Source organism: Aptenodytes patagonicus, chromosome 6 (assembly GCF_965638725.1).
Source record: "Aptenodytes patagonicus chromosome 6, bAptPat1.pri.cur, whole genome shotgun sequence".
NCBI classification, from domain to species: domain Eukaryota; kingdom Metazoa; phylum Chordata; class Aves; order Sphenisciformes; family Spheniscidae; genus Aptenodytes; species Aptenodytes patagonicus.
This window is the reverse complement of record NC_134954.1, coordinates 21,637,574-21,659,462: the sequence shown is the minus strand read 5'-3', so window position 1 is coordinate 21,659,462 and position 21,889 is coordinate 21,637,574. Positions and strand designations below refer to the sequence as shown.

Here is a 21,889-nt window from a genome sequence, read left to right as displayed (position 1 = left end):
GTCTTAACCAGGTTCCCATCCTAAGCTCACGATGAAGGTTAAGTACACAAAACATTGGTAAATTCTGAAGGCAATATTCTTTGTTACGTGATTATGTTCTGGAATGAGCTATAGCAAACATTGCCAAAACCCCTCTGAAACCCAACACGCGAGTCTCAGCCCTATATTTAACAGTTCTGGGAGAATGCAGCTAAAACAAGTGGCCTTGGCAAGGCACAAGTAGAGGCGAATCTGCTGGCAGGAGGAGCAGATTGCCAGGAATAAGTCCTTTAATATCAAGATCAAAGCAGCTTTTGTCCTATTTTTCCTTAGGTTGGTGCTATGCTATTTTAAACTTAAATGAAAGTATTAGAAACTACATCGGCATAAACAAGTTTTTCAGAGTTTATAGCCATCTTTTCTTTAGAGCAGCTGAACAGACTGCTTTCGGGGCCATTAACATGAAGGAATAGTGACATCAGGTGGACTATCACATTAATCACAGGCACATCTCAATTTTTCTATGGCAACTTCTACAGAAGAATGGGCAAGTGCCTGCCACTGTGGATGCCTCCTGACCAAAGTGAGACCAGTGTGTCTCACCAAGATGTTGCAGCCTTCAAGCAAAGTGTATTTGGCCATTCCTAGAAAGGTCCTTACAACACATGCGGCACTTTGTGTTCCGTCTTGAGCACGTTTCAGTTACAAAAAGAAAAAGGAGTTTGTCTAACAGTACTCGCCCACATCAGATTCTCTGCAACTTGATTGCAGGCAGCGTCTCCTAGAATGGACCATATGCTACTCTGCATGGTCCCTGTTTGTGAGGACCTAACCCTGCCGTCCCTCCTGCGCCCAGCGGAGCTGCTGCTGACCCCAGCTGGGGAAGGATCAGATGCAGCATCTCTCCAGGACATGCCAAGAGGCTAAGCATAAAATGTGCTGGGTTACAGGAGCAGCAAAAGCCAGCCGTGTGTTGCCCCGCAGCTCCTAAACCCGCACTGTGTCCAGGGATGGATGTGATAGGATGTAGAATTGATATGGGAACTAATATAAGGTTTGGGGCAGAGAGAGATACACTTTTTTTTTCCAAAGTGGTCTGAGAGGGTGAACACTATCTTACATGCGTAGGTTTTCCCAGACTATGTTCCCTGTTTGGAAATGGTATGATCGGCTCACTATTTCCTTCCTCCCCTCCACTGTAACTGCAGCTCTCCGACAGAGGAGAGGCTGAGAGATCCAGGACTGTTTAGCCTGGGGAAGAGACGGCTCAGCGGGATTGTATCCATGTGTATCAATACCTGATAGGAGACAGTAAAGGAGATGGAGCCAGGCTTTTCTCAGTGGTATAATAATATTGATTCTATTAAAACTCTCCACTGGATCAGTATCTCAATGACAACTAGCACATACGCTATTCCGCAGGTTGTAATCTCCCCAAATTGGCACAGCAGCAGTCCTTTTAATACAGCAAAGGTAAGTTATCTGGCATGATTTTGACACTATTTTCCTGAACAATTTCCACCTGAACCTTATTTGGGAACCTCTGTAGTTATATACGAGGATCTACTAGCAGATTTGTAAAGCAGTTAAAAGGTGAAATTACCAACCTTAGGCTTTTCATCATCAATATACAAGACACTGGGTTTTTTCTATAGAAAAAAAATTTAAAAAGTAGTGCTTGCATAGCCGAACCACCTCCTTCTGTGTATTTGTTTCCCTCAATGATCCAGCTTTTGTGCTGTAAGGTTTGACTTCTGCGACGTAACATTCTCCTTCACCATTTTCTGAGAGCAAAACACTTTCAGACAGTTATTACAAAGTTCTGGACAGCTTCTCCCATGACAAATGATTTTTTTTTTTTTTTAATAGAACTTTGAATTTCAATGAAATGATCTAGAATCACGGTAATACATCAGTTGCTCACAGGAGCTACTGCACACATTGTTCACTAAGGCAACCGAACCCCAAAAAAGAAGTGATTCATCATTAACCAAAATGGAAATTCAGCACTAAAACCCTGCAAATTTTAAATCTAGTCTTGCATTTTCTGTCTCCATTCTTCCCCCCAGTAATCCACTAGTGGGGGGAGAGGAGTGAAACTCCCTTAGCTTAAGTAACTATTTCTTCCCACCATTCCTAGCCAGGGAAGCTACAGTGACAGGGCTGAAAGCCTTGTATGAAGCCTTATTGGGTTTCTCACTGTAAAAGCCTTGCTTCTGAAAGAACAAAATGTTGGCTGTTTTGAAGGACAAAACTTCTCTTCTCTGCTGAAACAGAATCTCATCAGCTGTTTGTGCTTTTTTTTTTTTAAAAATACTTTAAAAAGTATTCTTTCTTTTTAGTCTTACTACTACCTTACTACATGTGGCAAGTACACTTCAAATTTAACCATCCCGTAACTACTTCAGACAACCTTTTACATCTGCGTTACTATTCATAAATTACTATACATACTGCTACTGCTTGGTACTCGCTATCACACATACTCTGTGCCAAATCTGCTACACACACGCGCGCATATATTCGCGTCTCAAAAGCAACCCCCCTCCTCCCCAGGCAAACTAGCGGGATGTTATGCTTCAACTCTTTTCCAATTCAAAATTTGTCAAAATTTGGGTGCAAATTAATCATTAAGCAGTTATGACTTAAAATCCTGAAGCAACTTCCGTATGTATAAAAGGAGAGGAGCTTTAAGCCGTGTCTCAATCCACAGAGATAGATTTTCAGAAAGAGATGCAGGGTAAGTGGAAGCCTTTTATCTATTGTGAATCAAGTACCTTTTGTCAAATTACTTATCCAGAGTCAAACATTTAATTTGCTGGTACACCATCTAAGCCTCTTTTGGCTCCCAACCATTTAAATGTTAAAGGGACACTGTAAACTTGAGAACCTAAAATTAGAACTAACTTTGGTTTCAGGTACACACAGCTTACCCACTCATTGGAGAGCTGTTACTATGTGTTACCAGCTAGCAAACAAATGCACAAAAGCCAAGCAATATACTTAGATTTATGACTTGTTTGCCTAGCATCCGTAGCATGAGATCTTTCCAGACAAGATTCTTGCTGAAAGATGCTTGAAACCTAATACGGACTGGCAACAGACCACTAGGGGGGAAAAGGAAGAGGGACATCTGCAGTAACAAACAGGATGACAGACAAGACAGCAATACATCTGAAATTACTGAGACACACTATGAAGGAAAACATTAGAGAGGAAGGAAAAGGATTGGTCAAAACAGCACAGTTTAAATCAAGCTTTTATTACTCCCCCTTCACCTGTCAACAACAGGAAGCTTATTACCAAACTATGTAAGATAAAGGCTTGATCATTTTTACCTGTCAGAAAAATCACAATCCAAAACACATCTCATCCAGACACACAATGCATTCATTGGCTACAGGTTACAAATTAAAGTTCTTAAATTTCCACAGATTTGGCCCAATGGTCACTAGAACTGAGTTTATCTACATCTCCCCAGCACTACTGGCAGGTGTAGCTACTGTAAAATATGTGTAATAAAACATTTTTATTGTAGTGATAATCCAGGTTAGCTACGCAGCTGCATTCTGATGAATATTTCTTAAGCACGGTTTTATGCCTTCCCTATACTGAACTAAATTACTCTCATGAGATAAATTGTACCTTTAGTTCTCAGCAGCTTTATGGATTTTTCTTAACTGCTCTTCTACACAGTAAAAAAATATGACAAAGCTCCTGAAAGTGGAAGCAAAAGAGCTTGGTGTGACACAAACACACAGTAAAAGATGGCACTAAGGGATGGCTGAGCTGCTAACGCCAACAGATGGCTTAGAGCTTCACTACATCAAAACTGCCTTTCCAAATTTCCGTTTTTCCCCCTTTACAAATGGATGATTACAAAATTATGAGACAGAATAAAAAAAAAAAGTATGAATAACTGATAACTAAACCTAGCTCCACCTTCTACAATCAAAAATACCTTTGCCTTCTATGGCATATTGCCTGGGCTCATACAGTAAGCCCAAAATCCAGTGGATTCACACCGTCTGGAAGCACTTAGTCAAAAGATTAAACTAAAGAATGAGGCAAAAATTTCTCTCACCTGGCAGTGGGCTGAACACTGCTAACTCCTTGACTGTTTCTTAGCTTTTCTTTAAGGCCTTGGAAAGCTGTGTAGTACGGTGAAATAGAGAAAGGTGCTCCCGACACCTCCTCAGTGGATACTGCAGAGAAATAGTGAATTTCCAGCCCTGTGTGTTTCTCTTACAAGCACACAAGTGGTGACAAACTGCCTCGAGTGTTCTCATTTGAGCTATACAGATCCTTGATAGAGGAATCATTAATATCCTGTTAGAGGAATCCTACACATCTCTATTTTCTTCCAACTTTACGTTAGTATTTCCCTCCTTTACATATGCCATTTATTTTGAACATTTTTTCCTCAAGTTAAAAAAATGCAGTGGCAAAACCACTCCCACTATGCTGTTTCCCTATTTATATTGAGTTAAATCAAATGTATATGCACATAAACTCTTAGTAAAATTTCTGTTAAACCACCTTTGTGCAGTAAAGTGAATTAAAATCAGATTAATATAAGTATGTAATGTCCTCCTACACCACTTATGTCCTCTTTGGGCTTGCAGTAGAGAGAAAATTGATTTTAAAGTTAACTAAAAAATGATGGACCAAAACCATCTGAATAATTTTTTAATAGTTCCTATCTGATGTATTAATTAGACATTATGCATATTGCTTTTAATCCACTAGTACAGGCATGGAATATAGTACAATACAATATTCATTATACTTAACACAAGTTTGCAATCTTTCTGATCAAGGGCTGCATCTTCAATCAATTTACAGGGAAGCTTCTTCGTGTAAACGTGTATTTGGAGTTCCCTTACCAAAGGAGCAGAAGATACATTCTTGAGCTTCCCCCAAATATTGTTATATTGAATAATCTAGCAGTATCATAAAAGGCTTCAAACCACTGAACCAAAAAGATTAAGACAGGAAAAATCCTTCCCATGTGAAGAAATGAAAGCAATAAACAGTAGGTAGGTACTTTACCTACAAATCTAGCAAACTAGAATAAAATCTCTCCCTTTGGACATCTTTCCTTATCAGCTGTCTTCAGCACAAGACAATGATTACTCCGCATGGATAACCCTGCAGTTAGTCAGCTGGGCTTTACACTGCAGAAGTTGCAAGGAGAGAGCACTTAGGGATGGGAGGAACTTGTTGAACTTATATCGCAATGCTTGCACCAGAAATTTAATTGCTGATTCTCTAGAAGCGTATATATAAAATATTAATTTAGGACCATTATTTAGGGGTGTACTTTTCACGTTCATGTGATCAGTTTGTAATGTTTACTTATGTTTTGGGTACTTTTTCCTCACTAAGGGAATATTTATTGCATTGACTAGTGCACTATTCTTATTCTGTCATCATATTTGCTCCTTCCCCACCAGTGGCATCCTGGGAAATATGGAGATCCTCTAGCATTTCTGCCAGACTGATTCGCGGAGGACCATCATCATCCGTGTCGCTCTCCACTGGAACATCTGCATCTAAAAAAGCAATAGAAAAAAACCCAACAAACAGCTAAGCAAAGAAAACAAACCCATAACCCCCTGAATAATCCCAAGGAAGGAAGCAGAAAAAGACCTAAAACCCCAATACAACTAACAAACCACAAAACCAACAACCAAACAAATCCCTCCTAAAAAACAACAATCCCATAGCAATTGCCCTCATGGAAGACGCTGAATTATGTATCAAATCCTTCACCCTGCAGAGGTTTTGGGTGCGGGAGAAAATACGCTTCTCTCTCTCATGTTCAAGGCAAAGCAAACAAAAATCATCAACATCCATTCAGTGCACGTGAAATATGCGGAATACCTGAAGCTATTACATTACAGTGTTTCTCCAGGCATGAGTAGTTCAAAGAATCCAAATACAGAACTTCAGTAAAAATATTTTCACTGAAATAGTCATGATCTAGTTACATGCAATTAAATGGTTAAAAAGGCCTTACTTCTGTAAATGTTGACATTCTTCCTTATGGCTTCATCTTCTTCGAGATCTTCAAGGAAGTCCTGGTATTGTCTGTAAAAGATGCTTATGTATTTACTCACTTTTCCTGTGGATTTATGTGAATTTATAAAACAAAATAAAATCAAAGAAACAAAGCCCCAAGGAAGGACTGCAATTCACAGCCCTTCAGACGTGCCTTTTGATAGCATTCCTACATTTCCAACTCATTCTTTCTGCTTTTTTCTTTACTACCTATTAGTTTCCAAATAATTTAATTTGCCTGTCCTCATTTAACTCTAATTGCCTCATTTTTTCTACTCAACTGAACGTTATTTAGAATCTGCTGTTGCTGCATCAGCTTTGTCACTGAACAAACCAGTGACAAGCGTGTTTTCACAGAAGTGTCTCTTTAGCTAGACAGACACCAACTGTAAGCTACAGACACAATGCTTCTAATATTGCTCACTTGTCTCATGATTTAAGCTTTTCTCGGAAAAAACAAACATAGTTTTTACATTTTGCAACAGTAAAACTGAAAAACCTCTAGTGCTATCTTTAAGATTTCAGGATTTGGTCTGTTTCCAAACATCCCTGGCCCGCTGTCCTCAGTATCCATGTTCCCTGAAAACTTAGCAGGTAGGATAAACCTAAGTAAGGTGCATATGCTTAAAGCACTTCCTGCACTAGGGAAGGGGGAAAAATGCAGAGAGATAATGTTCTTCAGAGAACACTGATATCAACCTGTCCTATGAGCCAGCATCACGCTCAAACAGAACCAGCAGCATTTGCTTGTGCCCCCTTAACAGTCAGCACATCAGCTTAGGCATTGCACTGGGTTTTTCCTCAGCAGAAACTGAGAAATGTAATTTCTAGACTTGGCACAGTATCCTAGGCAGGAGGGACTAAAAAGCTTCATGGCAGATACTGAACCTTTCATCGTCTGTATCCGTGCCTTCTCTGTCCCTTTCTAGCTCTTTCAGCTTCCAGTTTCTGCGACGCTGGCGTTTGGTACGGTCATAGCTCTTCTTTATTAATACCTACAGTGAAAAACAGCAAGTATTTACACATACACACCTTCAATACTACTGATGACACTCTTTCAAAACCCCAAACTCCACCCAAATCTAGATTTGGGTAACTGTAAAATCAGCTGAACAAATGGTAGAGTCAGTCTGGCACTCAGAAGTTTTATATCAAATTTATATAGCATTTGCCAATTCAAAAGTTTCCAAACACTTTGGATTATGTCCTGAAGAGGCATACACACACTGGAGTTGTAATACAGTTTTCACCACACAGTGCATGGTAATTTAAACAAAACCAACAGACAGTAAGGTAAGTTAAAGTAAATATATTATTCAACCACCACAAAAAATTTAAGTAGTGAGAAAATAATTCTCAAAATTAGATGCTATTCAAATTTCAATATTAATATCCCCTATTTGTTTGGCATTACGGAACTAGTGAGTATTCATTATAAAATCATATTCCCTAATACCCTTGGGTAACACAGAGAACTTTGTACAGAGAAAGAAAATGGTCTTACCACATCAGGAATACTGTGTGGGTTCATCTTATTGGCAAACTCGTCATTTAAGTTGCAGTTCGCCAAGTCGAATCTAAAATGAAAATAGGTATTTTATCCTACCCTTCTATGTAAGTCTACAAAATTGAACTCAGTGTATCATATGTTTGTATTAAAGAGCAGCATAGCATAAGTTACAGTTCCTAAGAAAGATAAATGTTTCCAAATGAACTACAGAGCAAAAAAACCCCCACATCAATACACAGCTGTCCTAACTATGAATAACATTTAGAAGCTGCTGTTCCCAAATTCTTTTCAGTAGCACTCCCCAGCCTCCTGAAGCCAAAGAGCAGTATCCACTGAGGTTCTGTTGGGCTCACAACAGCTCCAATAACATTCATGCTTAAGCCTGTTTGAGAATCACCTGATTTGCTTAATCTTACAAAAATTTCATATTTGAAATTGCTGCATACGATACTCACTATCAAACAGAAAGATCTTGCCTGGTATTTCAAAAATCCCTCCCATCTATTTGTGTCTAAACTGTTATTCCAATCTGCACTCTAAATACTTCAGTTGTCTTATTACTAACAGCCCTTTTCCCAAGATGACCTCTGCTAGAAAAAAAAATTTTCCTGTATTAGGACCATCTCTTCATGGTCAAGATGAAAGATTCTATCCCTTTTGCTGATTTCATTTAGAAATCAGAACAGTTCAAAACTTTCTTGATAATACATAAGCCTGTAGATAATCCAGAGAATTCAGTCATTAAATAATCATTTAATAAAAAACAAGGAACAGAACAGACCCCAAGACAAGGTCGCCAGGATTCAGAATGTGCCCCAAGTGAGTACAGCAGAAATACTGATGATCTGTATTCAACTCCGAGGTTTTCTGTACCCAGGCTTCAGCCAGTGTATGCTTGAGGAATGAAAAATAAAACACTTTTGTAATCAAACGCAGCTTAACTTGCTGTGCTATTAGAACATTTGCACTGCTGTATTACTGTTTTAAATTACATTTGCAATTAAACTTGTATTTCTATATCAAGCATCCAGTGTATTGCTTGCTACTCCTCATTTCTCATCTTTACAAAAGGAAATGGACATGCCAACCACTTTTCACAAGAATTCCACGAAAGCTGTTTCTATAACTAGACACATGTTTTGGGAGGGTTTTTTTTACTTCAGAACTTTCAACCACATATAGCTTTTGACTGAGAAGAAAGTGTTTGGTACCGATTCATTAATTCTGATTAAAAAGAAATGCTTCTACACTTCAACAAAAAAAATTTAATAATTGAAGAGTTGCAAAGCTAATATAAAATAATTTCAATAAATGATAGTAACAAGTAGAGTTTAAACTCTTCAACCAAAAAGAATTTCTGAAAGTGGAATTCACATAACACCTCTGCAATTTCCAAACCAAAACTGTCCACATCTTCCTGAGAAGAGCTTTGGCCAGTGGCAAGACACAGAAAAGCATACATCTGACTTTGCAAGGTAGAACAATTCAAAACAGAAGTTCAGCTGAGTAGGGGAGGGAGGGAAGAGGAAAGCCCAAAACATTGAATCAAATAGAGAGGAACTCTTACCTTGTTTGATCTTGCCCCTGCACCTGCACCTTTTTTCTTTTCTTGAACCCTATTGATATCCATAATGATAAATTCCTCTAGTTGTTTTGGGTGGAACAAGCTATTGAAAGGGTGGCGCCAGTAGGTATTTCCGTCAATTTCAGCAACTGGAAAAAAAACCACCAGCATGGGCAATCACAAGGGAGAGAATTTCTTGCGAAGAAATTAAAAGGAAAAGGAAGCATTTTCCAAAATTAAGGCAACTGCCAAATGCATTTTGTTCAAGTTTGTTATTGCAACACAAGGACATGACACATATTGCAAACTCGTGCGACAAGAGCAGTTGATCTGTGACAGCTGAATCACATATCACATGTCTGAAGCATAGACCTTTTTATTCACAAGAATCATTCTCCTGGATGTATCCTTATTAGAAGTATTTTGCTGGTGGAGCTTACCAGCAAATACCAATCAAAGCACAGTGTTTCTGGTACCGAAGTGGCTAGAATCATAATCCAGGGGAAAACCAGATACCATCTAATTTTAGAGGAATATACCTGACAAATGTAGGTGCTTAGCAGAGACCTAGAACATCCATGAACTTAACACTGACCCTGCACACTTTGCCTAGGAAACTATGGAAATCAAGCTTAAGAGAAGTGTGTCTTAGGTCGCTATTACATTTCTATGTCAGTGATTATACAGATGCATTTACATCATTACGGTCTAAAAATAGAAGATTTCATGAAAACAAAAAACAAAAAAATTGTGCCAGCAGAAAATTCAGATGCTGCTGTAGTGCAGAAAAGAACTCATAACTTACTCTGCAGAGTGCTAGGATCGATGAGGTGGATGGTACTTGTTACTCTAATGCACACACAGATCTGGCTCATGTTACCAAGACTCTGTGCCAGTTTTGGTGACAGACATACAACATTGTCCTGCATACAAACAGAAAATAATTTACACTCTTATTTCCTTAATTTTTAATCAAGTCTTCAGGGAAATCTGAAATAGATTTTTAAACTTTGTGTTTTCAGTTCTCCACCCAATAACTTCCTCAAGATAGCTGCTATCTGCACTTTCCTTGCTTCATGGGGAGTAGACCCCTTCATCCCCCCAAACACACAATAAATCAGGCCTCCATCACCAAAACCAAACTCTACCCACTTCATACAATGCCCTGAAGATGAAACAGAGAAACTACCTTGCATATTGGAACAATTTCCACAGAGAAAGTGCTTTTGTAATTGTAGACATTACTATGAATATCATGTGAGATCAAACGTTGGGATGATTTTGATCTATAAAACATAAAAATAGAGCCTTCAGGCAGCAAGGACATTACTTGAAACAGGAGACAATCAGCACAAAGTACAGCAGTGAACGTATATAGCTATGTACTACAAATACAAAAATTAAGGAAATAGAAAAATGCATGAGGGTTAGTTTTACAGTGGCTCAAGTGGAAAACACGGGACTTCTGCAGAAAGGATTTTGTCTGTTTTAACTAGAATACAGGTTCCTTACACTTTCACTCACAAAAATCTTTAAAAATGAAGGATAAAAGACATTTCCGAAAAGCTTTTGAGTACTCAAGGCAATAAACGTAAATTATATACCTAGATGGAACTGTACACTGAAGAAAGTCTACCATCTTCTGGGCCTGTTGCTTTGAAGAATAATAAAAATCCAGGCCATCTTAAAGAAAAGAAAGCTTGATGAACATAGCTATTTCAAGTACTATGTTTTTTTTCAAATACAATACATAAGCTAAGTAATCTGTTGCTTATCTGTACACAGCTACTAACGCAAGCACTCTTCCAATATAGAACAGGTTAGCCTTTTCTACCTCAAGACTAACAAGCCACCTCACTCACCATGGATTTCTTTGATGCGAAGTGTATTTTGATGAAGCCTGTGTTTTAAAATCAGCTGCTCCAAATAGTAGAAAGTCTTCTTGTGCAGAGTCTAAAACCAAACAAAGGTAAAATTATCAAGGTCACTTAAGAACCATCTAGTACAGCATCTCTGAAGAATAAACATTTATATGAAGAGATCATCTAGAGAAGGAACAGTCCAAAGTCTATTCCAAATTATTATTATACCAAATTATCTAAAGCTTCTGTTTCTCATTTTTGTGTAATTGGTTGCTAAAGATACCATTTTCTTTAAAGAAGATTTAAAGTATTTATAAACAATCTGTACCACTGTTTCTAACACTGCCTTAAAATGCAGAAGGATATTTAGTAATTCACACAAGATCCTCCTGCCAGCCATCATTTAAAAAGAATATGCTAATAATACTGGACAGCAGAGAGAAAGTTTTTCTAAACTAAGATCAGTAAGAAAAAAACCCAACATGAATACAAAATGTATTACTGTGGCAGTGTGCAAGTGTGAGTACATCTTTTTCTGAGAAAATCAAAAATTCATCCAAAGATTTATTTGTCTGCCTGATTGTTCTGCCATGAGCAAATGAAAATTCAGTTTGCCTCCACCTTTTGTCTGACTTGCACTACAGCTTTCCAGAAATCCTTAGCTTCAATCCTATGACAGTCTTCACACATTTGAGACTGAATTATATATTCCACCACAAATGCTTGCTGAAGAACCGCTCCATTTATCACCTGCAAAACAAAAGTTTAAAAGGTTTCCTCATTAGTCCTGTCAAGACAGAAAGCTAGTTTACCACAGCATTCTGAAATAACTTCCATACTATACTATAACTATATGACTGGCAGCTATATTTGGGTCACAAATGTTAGCACTATTTTCTCTACTTTACTGGAACAGCAGATAGCCTCTTCAAACTGTGATGAACGGCACTTTAATGACAAAATCGAGGCAGGATGAAATCAGTATTCTCTCAAGATAAGCCAGTAAACACATGCTGGATTTTACCAGAGAGAACGACTTATCCAAAATGTAGTAATAATAAAAAATAAAGAAAATCATACTGTTTGCCGTAAAAACTTATAAAAAGCCACACGAATACTATATGCCAGTTACCTCTTTCTGAACAGTCAATTTCAGCTTCAGCCTCTTAGAATGTGGTTCAGTCCAAATAAAGCCTGCATCAATCAGCCGGACCTGCCAGTGGGAAAGAACAAGAACTCAGCTACTGCTGGCACATTGCACTAGTACACGTGTTAAAAACATGCAGCTCTAACTACCAGAAAACACAGGCTTATGGTATAGTTCATTGTTCCTCAACCAAGTGAGAAAGTGAATAACCTTAATTAAAAACATACGTTATCAGTATACCAAACCCAATTAATAATGCTTAGTTAGAACCCCAAGTTTGATCTACCTAAAATAATGGAGATGCAACCTCACAGACTGTCATGCCATAGTAACTGAATACACTACTCAACAGTATCTCTGGATGCCATGTAACAATCAAGTTGGAGAATGTAATAGTTTCTTCAGGACTTAAAAGCCAATTTAATCTCTAAAGCTAAGAACATGCAAATTTACTGCAGCAAAAGATATTTTGTGTATCTAAGTACTAACCCAATAGCAATAAGGCAATCTAATTCAAACCTTGATGACTGCAGTAACAAAACAGGTTTTTTTTTCCTAAAACACTATCTCAGATTTTTTCTTCTGATAAGATTCTGAACCTAAGAGATAGATACATTATTCAACATGTGACTTTCAAGTTAGTCTATATACAGACCTCTGCAACCCTTCTTCGTATTGTAGTAACCGGTAAGAACAAGTATTGTATAAACAATTTTAAAAATATGTAAGAAGAAAACTGTAAAATTAAAGTGTGTTAAAAATATATTAGCTTCCTTCAGTTAATTACACTCAAGTCCCATTTAAAAAATAACAATTGTGCAGTACACTGCATGCTCTGAAGTCACAGAACCGCACTGCAGTAGCCTCCTCAGTATGCTTGGAAATTCTTTGTTAGGACCTGTCCTTACTGAATCCTCCAAAATTCTAGTATGGAATTATATGAGACCAGATTGTCATTCTCTATGCTCAACATAAGTCAGCTGATAAGCTCTACACAAATACAAATGGCTGCTCCAGAAGGATCAAACCTTGTATAAGTTAGCTAGACTTCACTTTATGCAATACCAATAGACACACTATGAAATACCAATAGAATTAGCTACTCACCTTGCTCAGTGAAGCTTTGATTTTTTTAAGACACAAAGCAAGAAGCTCTCTTGATTCTAAGGTACACTGAATCCAGGTTCCTGGAGGCTGAAGATACCTATGATACAGGAAGCATTTTTCAGCACGTGAAGCTGCTTCAGCAAATTAAATCACTCAAAAGTCGAGCAGTTATTTACCAAGCCTTCAGTTTTATTATCAACTATGCAGCTACAACTTTTTACCTCCCTAAGCATTATGATTCATGCATTCCAAGTGCATTCACACTTTTACTGCCATCCTTACCAATTTGCCCGCTTTTTTCTTTCAGGGACCACAAACTCACTCATTTCAATCTTCTAGACCCTACTTAGCAACAGTTTTCCACTTCCACAAGAAAAAAAATACAGGAATGTGCTGGAAAATTGTAAGAGACCCGATGAGAACACGCACTGCCGGCGTACGCTGCCCCGCTTTCCAGCCGCAGCAGCGACACCGAGGGCCCGCTTCCCCCCCAGGAGTGGGCTTCGCCCGGAGGAGAGGGAGCAGGGCCCGGCTGCCCACCTTTCGCACTGCTTGCAGAAGTGGAGGGTGCCCTGCTTGGGGATGCCCTCGGTGATGTCCACCTGCGCCCGCAGGCACCCCACGCACATGTTGGCCGGGTTGGGCGGGATGGGCACGCCGCACTGGCAGCAGAGGCTGGAACACAGGGAGGAAAAGTCAGTCACAAACAACAACTCTGCCCTCAGAGGTGACAGCTACGGGAACCCTCGGTAGGAACCGAAGGTACATGTACTTTTTTTTTTTTTTTTTTTAAAGAAAAGTTGTGGCCCAGGAGAGCCGTCACCCGCCCCAGTTTATGGCCGCCCAGGTACCTCCCCCCCACGGCAACGGGGCGCCCTGAGACCGAGGCCCGGCCGGCAGAGCCCCGCCACGCCAGAGCCCGGCCGCCGCTACTGCTTACATGTTGCCCTGGGTGGGGGCCGCCGGCCCCGTCATGTACTCCATGGCTGCGGCGACCCACGCGGCCCCGGTTTCCGGGCGTGAGAGGAAGGGGAGGAGGGCCGCGGTCCCGCGAGAGGCGGGACGGGCGGGAGGGAGGCGGGCAGGGCGGCCGCCGGCGGGAGACGCAAGATGGCGGGTCCTGTCTCCTGCCGGCGTGTGAGCGCCGCTTGCGAGTAACATTGTAATTAATGATTCTTTGACACATTAATTCATTTTTCTGTGAAAATCATGGGATTTGATCCATCCATCTTCTTTCCCCGCGGGGCGAGCCCGTGCTGTTGTCGCAGCAAATGGCGGCAGTAGGGTACAACCTTGACGGCTTCTTGTATTCCTCCCTTGGCCGATAGATTTACGTCCTAATTTATTTTTTTCATGGAAATGTGCTGCATTCATTTATTAGCATGGAGACCGATGTGACAGGTACTGCACATCTGCAAATCCTGCTGAAGATGTGTGCAGTGGTGCTGTCAGCAATACACGAGCAGGTGGCCCTTTTCAACAATAAATTTTTAAAGGTTCCTGCTAATTTATCTTCGAGAAATACTGCTTTGAAGCAATTTTATTACTGTTTTCACCTATTCGTCAACTGTGGCTGAACATCTCCAAAAACTCTTTTAAGTGTATTTTAAAAGGAATTTCCAACTTCGGTGGAAAGAGTAAGAATAGGGATGTTCTCCATTAAATGTATATTACTTTCAGTATTGATTTTGGAAAGACTTAGCTACCTTTCACATCTGCTGGCAACTTCTCATCACTTCGTAGAAATGGGTAAAACCAAAGTGCCTGAACTTCTCCCTTTGTTTAGTCTTCCCGTATCTGAGCAATGAGATCACATTTTTTTCTGAGAACATAGATTATATACCATAGATTATGTCATGGTGCAGTTGCTTCTAAATGAAGAAACAAACTATTCCGGCTGAGGATTCAGTTTTGATTTGAAATCATTATCAAGCACAAATGAGTAAGGGTTCTCATCTTGTCACTGACTTGTAAAGGATTAAACTATGATAATTAGTAGATGCCTTTAGTTTGCTCTTAGGACTTAGTATGAAACTACCCCCAGAACCAACTGGCAGTTGCGAGTTTCTGAAGGGAGGATGCAGTTTCAATAGTAGAATAACAAGACATTATCCTAACTGATGTCAATAATCTACTAACTTCTTTTTCATGATGGCCAGTCCTTAGCAAAGCCTTGTTGGATTTTGAGAAAATTTATTTAAAGTTACATTTTACAGAAATAAAATATTTTAAAGTTTTTAAGAGTTCACCTTCCAGACTGGCGCTTGTCTCCCAGTACAAAAAAGCCTTGATAAACTGGAGTGAGTTCAGCAGCAGCCACCAAGACGGTTGGGGCTGGAGCCCTTTCCCCGTGAGGGAGCAGAGGGACTGGGGCTGGCTCAGCCTGCAGAAGAGGAGGGAACCTTTGAGGGAACCTAAAAGCAGCCATCCAGACTGATGAGGAGGTCATGGAGGAGAAGGAGCCAGGCTCTTCCCAGTGGTGCATGGTGGGTGGATGAGAGGCAACAGGCATAAGTTGAAACAAAAAAGATTCAGAGTGGTTTAAAGAAAAACTTTCTCACCATGAGGACAGTCAGGAACTGGAGCAGGTTGTCTGTGGAGTTGTGCAGCCTCTGTCCTTGGAGGGTGTCAAGCCTAAGCTGGTTAAAATGCTGAGCAACCTGCTCTGGCTTCATGTTTGACCCTGCTTTGAGCAGGAGGTTGGACTAGAGACTTCCCGAGGTCCCTTCCAGCCTGCATGACTCAAAACAGTATCTGTCTTTTTGAAGTATAACTTAAAGATTAAATACCAAATATCCAAGCCTGGCACCAAGTTAACAGCACCAAGTTTCTCCTCGCTGCTCCACCCATCACCTTCTCTGAAGGATTGTTCCTTCCCCTTCAGAAGGAGGCTTTGAGCTTCCCCAGGGGAGAACAGCAGAACAACGAATACCTTTCTTCCTGGGTTCATTGCTAGTACAGCTTACCCACAAAGCTGAAAAAAACTTTACAGTGAGATTGTTGTCAACTACTCTGTCATAATTAAGAGTTACATAATACTTTGGTTTAGAAGAAGGAGTTGGTACAACCCATTTGGGTTAGATTCCGTTAGTGGTGTATGGTAACCAACCATTCCCTTCGGAGAAGAGATCCTTGGGCAATTATGATATTAAGGTATATCTGTGGGTCAGCATTTGTTTTTTGCAGGTTTACAGTTATGGTGGAGAAAAGTAGAGCTGAATTGCATCACACATTGTGTGTGGTTTATTTAATATGGTAATATCCTGATGGAAAGGACGAGTTGTTTTGATTGCTTTAGAGTTGCTTTGGGGACTGAAAATCATAGGCTGTAGAGCTGTCTGACTTGTTTTTTCTTCTTTGGCACCTTTTTCTATGATGGGCTGCTTTTGTTCACAGACTGTTACTCACTTCTGCTCCTTTGAAATTAAGTTTCTTTGCAGACCTCTCTGGAGACTTACTATGGACCATATTATTAGGAAAAAAAAGGAAAAAGCAAAAAAAAATAAAAAGTGTTTCTCTGCACTGAAGTTTCATTTCTATACTCTTCAGAACCCCTGCTGTACAGTGGGTATTATATAGTTTTTACTTTCAAGCCCTGATGAATTAATCTTTGATTTCTTTGACTTATGAAATAATACACTTCCTGTAAATTCCAGGTAAATTCCAGGCTGTCACTTGGCGAGTCTCACATTGCGAGAGGGGTAGGACAAAGCCTGTCATTCATGGGAGCCAGATCTTCTGTGAAGTCACCGGGAGGAGAATTTGATCCTAATAATACTTTAAATGTTTCCACTGCAGATTTATTTTCAACTGCAGTTTTCTCCACCTTATTTCAGTGCTAATATACTAAACCCTACCTCAGCTCAAGGCACAGCCACCATCTACTGCCAGTTAAAATCAGAACTATATTCTTTGTAGTCACCAAGGTATTTTGTATTGCCTCTGCAAGCTTTTGTTGCCCTGTGGCTTCCACCCATCCAGGTAAAATTTGAATGTTTTATACTGTCGAAATATTGTTATAGTCTTAGCACCACTTCTGAAAGATTTTACATCTTTGTACACAATAAACAAGATAAAAAGCAGACTACAGAATTCCCTGAGAACTTTAGCAATGGTAGGTCTAGATTTCAGAACTTACTACATGGACTTTGGCCATGTGATGTGGACTGAAAGATTTCACCATATCTTCCTCTAGTGAGGACCTAGTATTCAAAGAAATGCCAGTAGTATTGTAGTTGTCAAGATGGATGCCACCTCTAAATCAGTGGCATTTTTAGGAATGAGTTTATGGGTAAGACCTTACTTGCTATAGGCTGGCACTAGCCAGAGATCTAACATCTTAGGAAATAATTTATACTGCAGATCATTTAAGAGAGGGTCAGATTTGCATAGGTGTGAGTATTAATCCCGTAGGCTATCAATTTCTTTTGAGCAAGTGATCACCACATATCTATGGTAATGCTTGTAGAAAAAATGATGGACATGGGTTTATTTTTCAGCCTTGTCGAGCCGCATCAGCTTGATTTGTGGTGGTCCAGATCAGTGTTTTAAATACACTACGTTTGGGAAGATCGCCGTGTATTTTTGCCATTGTATGCTAGTTACTGTCTTACTGATATTGCAGCCAGACTCAAAGGAGCTGTGCAGGATATCTGACAGGCCTGGTGTGCCTTCAAAACCACACGCGCCATCTTCTCACTGCCCTACCAGCTGCAAAGGGACTGTACGAGGGGCACAGAAGGAGATCCTGGGTTGGAAGAAAACAGTGCATAAGTACATTTGTGTGATTCTTCACTGTTCTGTACGTACGTTGGGCAGTCATGCTCGTAGCAGTCAATATAAAACTATTGTGTGGAAACAGAAAAATTGGGTTTGGAGGTGGTCAGCTGTGGCCTGGTATAAATGACTGGTGGAAACACAAGGCAGGAAAATAACTATGAATGTGCCCAGCTGCTGTTTTAAACAGGTCAGAGAAAGGTGAGGGGGCTGGATTTCAACCCAGTCTGGATGTGGTGCTGCATGTGTGCTCTTGGCTTCATTCTCATTCATTCGCAGTGAAACAGCCATGCACTGCTTAATGGCATATATAAGACAGAATTAAGAAAGTGGCAATAACTGCTTACCTTCCTGGAAAAAAACCTACAGGAATTACACTTGTAATGTGGGCTGAGGCTTTGAGTGTTTTTTTCTTTCCCTGCAAATGTCTCTGGAGCTGTTATGTAAAGTGCAAGATGGTAACTCATCAGGACATTTCAGTTTTCACAGCTCCATTTAATTTCTCTTTTCACCCAGGAGCTGCAGGAGTTATAAGACTGTGTACAGGCACTGCCGTGAATTTAAAGGCGGCTTTGTAAATTCTGGCAGCTTGGGTGATAAAGCTGTCAGGTCTCCACCACCAGCTACTCTAGTACTAATGATGGACAGTGGAAAAGGTGGGGGTGAAAAATGTTGTTCCCCCTTCTGTGACTGCTGCTGTCTAAAACTGTATTGGCATTTCAATGTATGACTGGTTGCATGGAGTTGTTTATTACTCCTTAGGATTCCGTAAGGTCAGAAACATGGCAAGCAGTGTGCATAAGTTCTTATTTTACATTTTTTCTTTGCAGAATTTGGGGATGTAGAGTGATTTAAATGTTTTGTCACTTTTGTCAGTTTGGATTTACGGGCTAGGATGAGAGTGGGAAATAAATACTCAGTATGAAAAGTGTGTACTTGATAATCCTCTGCATCTGTGCAGAGCTCGCTTGTTGAAATGGGGAAGGCACCATATTATCATGGCATCAGTCTGAATGCTGCAGTAGTCATGAAAGGGTAAGCAAAAGGCCCTGCTCCTCAGGGGCCTGGGTCCTGCAAGCTTCTCTGTACTGTGCATCCTGTCTTTGTGCAGGTCTGTTTTGAAACATGTCTATATAGTTCCTCCAAAGGTTGAGGCCACAGACAAAGCTTGTAGACTGAGGTTTTAAATAACTCATTTTTTTCTAATTCCAGTTACAGAATCAGAAAATAGGAATTAAAATATGTATAAAAACATCATATAGAAATATGGAATTTATTAATTGACAGTGCGTGGAGTACACACATCTCATTTACAGAACTGTCTAATAATTAGAACGGTTGTATAATTAATTCAGTTATCAGTCTATATACTTTATTACATCCTAGAATGAACCTTCTCACTCTTCCATTAATTTTATCACTATCAACAGCTGTAGCAAGTTTTTAAAGTGTCATTTTACCCTGATTGATCTTTTCCAAGAGGCACATGTATTTCAATAAACATTATTTTTAATCCCATTAATCCAGAAACCAGTCATCAGAATGATTTGTAGAAATGGAGACAGTATAAAGGAAGAGCTTTTCTGGATGGGTACAGTTGCTGAAGGTGTGAATGGCTATTAGTGAAAAATCTTTTTTTTACATATTGCTGACCCTTGGGGAAGCTCCTGACCCTGTCCTTTGCACCAGGAATGGTCCTTGCCACTGGGTTCACATCACTAAGCCAGTAGAAATCTAAGCAGAAAAGAGCCAATAGTTTTTGCTAGCAGTTAGCTGTTTGGTAAATTTAGACATCTGGTTGAATCTTACTCCAAGTGAAAAGCATGTCAGTTTGCACTGATTTCTTATCTTTCCCTCTGCTGTTTTTCAATGAGTATTAAATATTATATTTAAGCTATATACTAGTTTTCTGCTCTTACTGTTACATTCTTTAGGGTCTATATAATCCGTTACCATAAGCACACTACTTCATCTTATGCTGTATTATGTTTCATTTCTATTCATTAGGCTATCCAAATATTTAACCGATGTGCATACTGACATTTGAATTATATGAGTGACAATGAACTCATATGCAAGTCAAGATGAGTTTATCCTAAGATTTGCAATAGATTTTGTATCTGATCTTTAGAAGTACTGCGTAGTCTCCAAACTACCAAACAATACCAAAGTCACAGCATTAAAAGGATCTGCGTGATATGTAAGGAAAGCAAGCACACCATTTAAAAACAGTTTTAACACAGGTTTGTTCTCATGTGTGGATGACTGGGCCCTTGAGTAAACAGCTGTACATAGTTTGCATGAAATCTCAAGTGCCAAGGCAAGAAAAGCCAGGACAGCATTTGTGGAGGTGTGCCAGCCAGAACAGCTGGCTCACAGCAGCTTAATTTTCAGTAGTAACTTCAATAAATAGAAGAAGCATAGAATAATAAATTCGTGGGAAAGAGATTCCTGTGATTAATTTAACAGACACCTGAGGTCACTATTCCCTCATGTAAACTGGATCCAGGAAAGGAGGCGTTGAAGCTACCAGAGGAGCTCCTGGGACCTCTTGTCCAGTTAGAGCTGCTCTACCTTCCAACTAAGAGGTTTTGTTCTAGTCTGGGCTACTGTTTTCATTAGCTGTGTTAATTTAAATATAAAACTCTCAAGAATTTAAGAACAAAAGCAAACGTAATGTTTTAAGCATTTTTTTTGAATATTCACTGTAAAATGAATTTGAGATTCAGAGCAGTGTGCACAGCTTCTAGGACATTCAGCACCACCAAGTCACAAATTAATAAAAATACCCTCATTTAACTGTAGAAGTATTCTAACAACATTAAGATGGATACATGGGAAAGGTTGCACAATAACAATGAAACACCTCTATGGTCTTTACCTATGTCAAATTTAGTTTTTAGGAGGATCGTGATGACACGTAGTCTGTATTTTTAGTTATCGAGGTCCTGAGCATGCATACATTCCTGGTAATGTTACTCTTCTTCCTATTGCATCAAGTAGTAATTTGGAGGAATGAAGTAGTTTCCATTCAGAGAGCAGACAAATAACAGAAGCACAGTCAGTACTCGGAGTGGGGAAATAAAGGTATGGCTGTGGCCAGGCGAGCTGTTTAAGGATGCAAGGTGGAGGCAGCAGCTCACTGTGCCAGCAGTTCTTGAAGCTGTAGGAGGTATTCTTGTGCAGGAACAAATTGTGCCTTGCCTGCATGTGGGGCGGTAACTCCCAGCTTCCAAATTTAGTATGAGCCAGGATCTAGCTCCCAGCAGGGACCAGGCAGCCACTTCACTGACCAGGAGGTATCTTACCCTCCATATGCAGCAGGGGCTTCTGCCTGCCTCTGAAGGCACCACTACTCCTGGGTCAGGAGCCCCAGGAGGGATGTCCTCACATCCCCTCTGTGGATGACTGCTCTTCTCTGCCATTTATTCCTGCAGCTTTGCATTTGCAGTCACAGATTCATCTAACCCGCCAGCTGAAGTTTTAATCAGACCTTGCCATGTGGCCTGTTCCTTTAGGAAAGAAGGGTTCTCGTTGCCTTTTATTGATTGTGGCTGTGAAGTTGCAAACTAATAATTTCAACACCACAGCACATACAGAGCTGTGCTTCAGCAGAGGTACTGCTGTTTCAACTTGTTTTCTGTGGTCTCAAGGAGTGATACGAATGGGAGGAATAATATTAGCTAATTCCATTGGGACATGACACTTCCAGGGGCTGCTTTCTGTGAGATGATCTGCACTAAATTTACTGGGATAATGCTCCAATTATTTCCCAGTTCTTGCCTATATCTTCAGTTCCTTGTGAGGAATCCAATTAGCAATCCAATATATAGTACGAGCCACAAACATTACTGCTGAACTTCAGAGACAGGAACAAGAGA

At 39.9% G+C, this 21,889-nt stretch overlaps 1 protein-coding gene across 1 annotated transcript; it reads right to left on the bottom strand.

Annotated features, from left to right (window-relative positions):
* Nucleotides 1–3,221: 3,221 nt before the first annotated feature.
* NMD3 (NMD3 ribosome export adaptor) lies at nucleotides 3,222–14,228 on the bottom strand. The gene is made up of 15 exons (XM_076341427.1): nucleotides 14,173–14,228; nucleotides 13,773–13,907; nucleotides 13,233–13,329; nucleotides 12,111–12,191; nucleotides 11,600–11,728; nucleotides 10,979–11,069; nucleotides 10,721–10,799; nucleotides 10,306–10,402; nucleotides 9,922–10,039; nucleotides 9,120–9,265; nucleotides 8,334–8,446; nucleotides 7,547–7,619; nucleotides 6,931–7,037; nucleotides 6,002–6,072; nucleotides 3,222–5,534 (listed from the first exon to the last, which is right to left on the bottom strand). Exons 1-15 carry the CDS (start codon nucleotides 14,214–14,216, stop codon nucleotides 5,401–5,403), a joined length of 1,515 nt encoding a protein of 504 aa, XP_076197542.1. The 5' UTR covers nucleotides 14,217–14,228; the 3' UTR covers nucleotides 3,222–5,400.
* Nucleotides 14,229–21,889: the final 7,661 nt, after the last annotated feature.

Bases quoted from the DNA above. Each gene is read 5' to 3' on its own strand.
- NMD3 (XM_076341427.1), bottom strand. From the start codon at position 14,216: ATGGAGTACATGACGGGGCCGGCGGCCCCCACCCAGGGCAACAT. The intron at 12,192-13,232 runs GTGAGTAGCTAA...TCCCACTGGCAG, and splicing joins TCAAAGCTTCACTGAGCAAG to GTCCGGCTGATTGATGCAGG. The intron at 10,040-10,305 runs GTAGTTTCTCTG...GTTTGTATGCAG, and splicing joins AAATTGTTCCAATATGCAAG to GACAATGTTGTATGTCTGTC.